General features: G+C 38.6%; 1 protein-coding gene across 1 annotated transcript in view; it reads right to left on the bottom strand.

The window, feature by feature from the left end:
• Positions 1-5,269, bottom strand: part of pop4 (POP4 homolog, ribonuclease P/MRP subunit) — a 13,658-nt gene extending 8,389 nt beyond the window's left edge. Inside the window, exons 1-3 of the mRNA XM_019869155.1 lie at positions 5,012-5,269; positions 3,698-3,753; positions 1,025-1,248 (exon numbers count right to left, since the gene is read on the bottom strand). Of these exons, the coding sequence (XP_019724714.1) occupies positions 1,025-1,248; positions 3,698-3,753; positions 5,012-5,018 (287 nt within the window). The 5' untranslated portion in view covers positions 5,019-5,269. The remainder of the gene's footprint in view (positions 1-1,024; positions 1,249-3,697; positions 3,754-5,011) is intronic.
• Between the last annotated feature and the right edge of the window lie 1,334 nt (positions 5,270-6,603).

The raw sequence follows: 6,603 nt of genomic DNA, 5'->3' as shown, positions 1-6,603 counted from the left end.
TGAATGGCCCAATTTTCAACCCGTCAAAATGACGGACGGCCTTAAATTTTCCCCGTCCACTCTTAAAAAAAATCCGTCAATGATGGAAAATTGTCCGTTAATGTAACCTCTTCAGAAACAGAAATAAACAGAAAGATGTAAATGTTTATCCAGTCTTGTTTAACTTCGATTTCGTTCCAAAAGACAGGCTTCGTTATCAGCAATCACCCCTCCTCCTCCCGAGTCCTCCCAAATAAAATATGAAATCACGGGTTTGCTTCGGGCTCGGGCCTGCAAATCAATTTAAGTGATCGGTATTATTACTGTTGTGGCGACGCCACTCTAGCTTGTCCGCTGCTCTCTGCTTTTTTTTTTTAATAATCTTTATTGACAATTCTCAGTAAACAGAAACCACTGCTCTCTGCTGTGCGTGCATCAGCGCGAACATTTACGCAAGCGCGTCTTTTGATTTTAACCAATCAGCGCTGACGCAACAACGTCACACACCCGACGTCACACACGACAACAGCTAAACTATAAGCTAGCCGAGATGCCACTCGAAGTCGGACGGACACGTTTTTCTGCCAATCTGTGTGTTTCCCTTTTTGTCCAAATATATTTTTTACGACAACTGTCTTGTCCACGGTGTCTTTTTTTCGTTCCACTGGGGTTTAGCAAGTGTGTTTATAAAGAGATGAAAATCTCTTTACTGTTACTAGTGTTAGTGTTTCAACACGGCTACTCTCGTGAAAGCAAAACAACAAACTCAAACACGTACGTCTTCGTTCAATGTTGTCAACTAATATCCGGATTAATTTTCGGCAAATTTTCCTCAATTCTCCGGACATATTTTCATAAAAATTTGAAAAATCCGGAATTCCGGAGGACTTTCATCTCTGAATGATAAAGACCAAGTCAGTGACACTGGGACTGAAGAGTACAAACTGGGGTGAAATATAGCATAGGCATGACATTACAGTGATAACAATGCTGGATTGTTGTCATTCACAAACAATTAACATATTTACTGTCAGTCATGACTAACCTCTGATGTTCACTTTTTATATGGAAGATTTTAATTTCCCTTTTCTGCTGAGCATTTAATCCTTTGGCTTGCTGTTTGTTGATCCTCTTTTTCTTAGGCCTGGTGTATTCCAAAATCACTGCCTTGTGACTCAGCAAACTTTTTTCATCAAGTTGTGGACGCGGCTCAGTGTTTTTCTTCAGGAAAGCTTGGGTGAAAGCCACAGCTTTGGAGCGAATCTGAGGCTAGTAAAGTATAAAGTACATGAAAGAAAGTAAGATCATATGCAGATAGAAACCCTGTAAAGTGAATTCAGAGATTGTTTCGAAATACATTGTATATTTTTGGAGATAACTGCTGAAAACATGCAATGACACAGCAATGTATTATTGATTCATCGGGGTTGTGTAAATAGTATGTAGTCAACAGTATAGTGTGTGTGTGTGTGTGTGTATAAATATAATATTTTTTTAATTACCATTTTAGCTGTCCAGATTTTGGGGGCATGGCGTTAAAGTCTAAGTATGTACTTGGACTTTCTGACATGAGTAGCCCCCACCCCAGTATTGAAGTACAGGGAGCCTTCAATAAATCAGTGGCTATTCGGTGCAATTGTGAGTTAATTAGTTTTTATTAAAAGAAGGCTGATTTCAACCAATACACTGCGCAGTAGCAGGAAGCAAGCAATCTATGACTGCAAACTGAAATGCATCTTCCCTGGATGCAGCAATTAAGAGAATATCTTGGTACAGTAATTGAAATTCGCAAGTGTTATATATTTTGTACTCTTTGGGCGAACATAAAGTATTTGTACGGAAAGACTTGTGGGGTTACCGACTAATCGGCAGTACTATATGTGCTAAAATGTCTGTCAGTGTGAGCCACAGGGTGAATAACGCGTGGTGCTGTGTTTAACAAACGGTTACATTTCCCTGTCTTGACTCTATTATGGGCCGTGAGGGGGTGACTAACTGGTAGCCTTCCAGTTAGCCCTCAAGCTCTTTACTGGCGAGCAGCAAGTCGTTGCCACTTGCAAAGGCCCCACGATGACTCGTGGAAGCTATTCCAAACACTGGAGACCAGCAGAACAAATTTAGTAGAAAATAAAGCCAAGGCAGCAGGAGCATCGACAAACACACTGATGCACACTCCGCCATCTTGGACTCCACAATTTCGCCTATCTTGGTGACATGTACAACAAGGGCTGCTTCGCCAAAAAATTGTAGGGGTCGTAGTTGAAGTAAAATATATATGATAATAATAGTAATAATAATCAATAATAAAGTCACACAGAAACCTAATAAAATATTGATGGTGTTGCCAGGCCTGACGTGTCTACAAAGTTTCATGAGTGTGCATGCATGTTCACACCCTAAAAAGTAGTGTTGTTTTTTTGACAAACAACACGTTGCGACGGCAACAGCATTGCAAAAATTCTCTAATTCGTGTTGCAACATCACAAAGGCCTAAACACTCTTTTGAGTAAATATGAGGTCAATGTAGTGATTCTGCTGGGAGAAAAACATCAATTCATGTCTTTACAGAGCACGATAAACCAACCGCCGCTGTATACAAAGTGCTGTACGGGGAGCAAAAATGATTCATACAACAACAAACAAAAAGAGCCGGAGCAGGACATGCTTGGTTTAGACCTCCCTGACATTAAAACATGAAGTTTGTGATTCCTCACAAAAAGCTGTTGTGGAAACGCAATGTTCACCGCGAAAGCAAAGCTATTTTTGAGAGTTCAATGCACAAATACTCATGAACCTTTGCATTCACATCAGCCCTGGCAACACCATCAATATTTTATTAGGTTATTGTGCAATGTTTTATTTTAACGGCTCAGTGACGCCAACTACAGTTTTTTTTTTTAATGGCTGAGCAATGCCAACTATTTTTTTTTTTAATCAAAGCAGCAAGTCACAATAATCTAATTTTATCTAAAATTTGGAGGGATATGTGACAGCTGAAGACCGACAAAAATTAAAAGGCTCTTGGAGCAACATGCTAAACCAAACAGGAAGCATTTTTAATTTTCTTTCAAGTTTGGCCACATTTTTTGGCCTTTTATAGAGGACACATTTTTTTTTTAAATTCCTTTTGGAGATTTTGTCCGACCGTCTTGAAACTATGGGTGTTTCATCTTAAGATATTCAAATTGACAAGAAAAACAGAGCTATTTATTTCGATGAAGGGCTGTTGCCATGGCGATGCCCTGTTTGCCAAGCAAAATTGTCGCTGATTTTGATGATCTTGACATTCATAACAAATTGAAACTTGGCAAACACACATCATGCTCGGCAAAGTTATCACGATCTTATTAGTTTATTGTGTGATTTTTACAAAATAGCTCAGTAGTGCTTGTGTTTCAAAAAAATTGCCACAGAAGATGAAATGCATCAAAATTTGTGTTGAATATTTTTTTTTTGCCATGAAGAAGCAAATTCTTGACAACTCGCCTGCACACACTCCAAAAAAATCCCTAAATTCATATGCATATTCATCATCGTGACCTGCAGTCAACTATTTTGTCTGTCATTGTTTTCAGGGTCAAGAAAATGTAAAGTTTTTTTCCTCAGACCTGAAGTAACAGCGATTTTAGATTGAAATTCCCTAAATACATTGTTGTGTGGAAAGACCTTTCTTTCATTACTCCAAAAAAAAAAAAATTGAGTGATGTGATCGACTCACCTCAACCCCAAGAACTTTCACAAGGTCACAAGGAATATGGGTCTCCACAACTGCCTCTGTTAGAAAAAGAATGATGTAAAAAGGAATTTTAGACCATGTTGATGTTGGTAGCAAGTTTGTGATTGCCCAAACACAGTCTGGATGACAAGTCAAGTCAGCAGTTCTGCTGACTTGAATGACAGCTCCCTGTACTTCAATACTGGGGTAGGGGCTACTCGTGTCAGAAAGTCCAAGTACATACTTGGACTTTGTTAAAGCCATGCCCCAAAAATCTGAAATGGCAATCAAAAAATATATACAGTGTATAGATAGGTGTATAGATAGATAGATAGATAGATAGATAGATAGATAGATAGATAGATAGATAGATAGTCTAAATTGTCCCTCGGTGTGAGTGTGAATTTAGAGTCTAAATTGCCCCGAGGTGTGAGCGTGAGCGAGAATGGTTGTTCGTCTCTGTGTGCCCCGTGATTGGCTAGCAACTGGTTCAGGGTGTCCCCCGCCTACTGCCCGGAGACAGCTGGGATAGGCTCCAGCATCCCCCCCACGACCTTTGTGAGGATAAAGCGGTTCAGAAAATGGATGGGTGGATTATTCATTGATTTCAAATATGAATATACCTGTATATTTAACCACTAAAATTCAACTACTCAAAACTACCATCATTAGCTTCATGCCCATTCATCCCTGTACACTACTATTCTTTTTGTCAATTACAAAATTACCTTGTAAATATAATTCAAGCCTCTTGCATTTTAATTCTGCTTCATCCACACCGTTGACACCTTGCATCTTTGCACACATTGAAGCAATAACCTTTTCTCTTTATCCTATATAAGTTATCATTGCTGTCCTTTTTTCTGCCATTTTTAAAATTCTTACGTTAACGGTGTGGAGCATTCCATATTATAAGTCTTAGGACTTAGTGGGCTAACCTGGGATCTCAATGATTGTATTTCATGCCATGTCATGGGGAGATGTGTTGGTACGACAGAGACAAGAAGAAGCTTGCAATTGAACTGTGTTATTATAACTTTTCACTAACTGGAAGACTTTGTGCTTTTTTTGGTAGTGCAATGTTACCCGTGTGTATGTGTTTCCACAGCGTTTGAGTGTGAATATTCGTTATTTGAAGGAGTATCACTCCCAGAGGCGATGTTAATTTCCTGCTAGCGTTTGAATATGATCCTTTGTTGACCTTACTATTAGTGTTAGGAATGTTCTAAAAACTATTAGTGTTAGGAATGTTCTAAAAATGAAGCATATTTAGAATTCACATACACAATGTATGTAAAACTCAGCTATTGTACGTACCATCCATGTGTAGGCTCTTGTCCACGTTGGTGATTTATATCGTGATACTTTCGTCTGTTATTCGTGTGTCCACAGGATCTGCTTCCTCATTCAGTTTTCCCCTCCTCCTCCTTTTTTTCTGCAAAACTTTATTTCTTCAATTTGCGTACTTTCTCGAAGAGGAAATACGCTGCATTCTTCAGAAGACATTCGTTTTGATACAGTTGAAACAGAAAAATAACATTGTCAATGCTTTTACAAAAATAGATTCGACAAAAAAATCTCTCTAAATGCATAAAAACACAAAATAAATAAATTTCAAAATTATTGTGAAGCAGTTTGCTGCACCAAACGTCCACCTCGTTATTATTGTTGTACTGCGGTCAAACCAGCTTCCACTCACAAAATTTAAGTCAAGTGAGCAGCTACTGCGACTGTCAATACTGTGCATTACGGTAGTGTGCTGCCGGTGAGCGGCGTTGGCCACCTTCAAAATAAAATTTTGAAATGGGACAAGATTTGAGCGAGGGTAGTCTGATTGGATATCTGGGGTGCTCGAGTGTCCTACGGACCTGGTCCGATTTAGGGATAACTAAAATTCATTTTAAAATTCTTTTTTAAACAAGGCGAGGAGGTCAAAATGTATTTCTGAAACATTTTATTCCTGACAACAACGGGGTGTAATTTATTCTGCATCCGTGTCGAATCGCATGTCATTAACCACAAGTGAAGTTAAATTGTATGCCCCCTAGATGGTGCCACTACCCTGCCATTGATATATGATTCCTTCGTTGCATCCAGGAATATTCTGAACGTTATGTTGTAACATTGAAGTTAATTCCTATTTTCTCATATTTGTAGACTCATTTATCTCTCCTCATCTACTATCATCATTTCATTCATCAATCGCTCATCTCTCACCAGTCACCATATCATCTATCATCTTCAGAATCATCTCAATCAACATCAACCTTTATTGTTCGTGTAAGTTGAGGGGTTCGTAGGTTTTGGATGGATGGCTCTACGTTTGGAATGGGCAAAAAGGAGAGATGAACTTCGTTTGAACACAGCTTTTTATTTTCCAACGTCTGCTCCGTAACTCTCGAACTCAGTGGCGGGCCGTGCATTTCAACCTTAGGCCTTCAGTGACGTCACATACATACACAATATAGGCTGGTCAAGCAGCACTTAATTTCAGGAGCATTTAAAACCATCAAGTATGCATTCACAATTAAGAGCAGGAAACTAAATTTACAGATAGTCAAAAATGAAAAGATGATTTAAAAATACGAAATAAAATGCCACCCAAATTACGCTGTGTGATCTTAAACAAGTCTGTCCAATAAATTGCGCATGTTCGCATTTTCATATAAGACACCAACCAAACAATAACAAAACAAACTACTCTTTGAAAATAAACAGATCATTTGCATTTTGAAAATTGGCGATTCAACAGCAAATAACTGAAAATGTTGAGCAGCTGAGATTGAACGAACTTTCGTGCACGAAGGTGACTACAATGCGCCATTATAAATTGCAGGTGAGCAGATTTATTTGATACATTTTTGTATCTTTGTCATTTTATTTCGTTACCATGAATTTAATACTAACGA

Source organism: Hippocampus comes, unplaced genomic scaffold (assembly GCF_001891065.2).
Source record: "Hippocampus comes isolate QL1 unplaced genomic scaffold, H_comes_QL1_v1.1 scaffold303, whole genome shotgun sequence".
Classification (NCBI taxonomy): Eukaryota; Metazoa; Chordata; class Actinopteri; order Syngnathiformes; family Syngnathidae; genus Hippocampus; species Hippocampus comes.
This window is presented reverse-complemented; position numbering and strand designations above follow the sequence as displayed.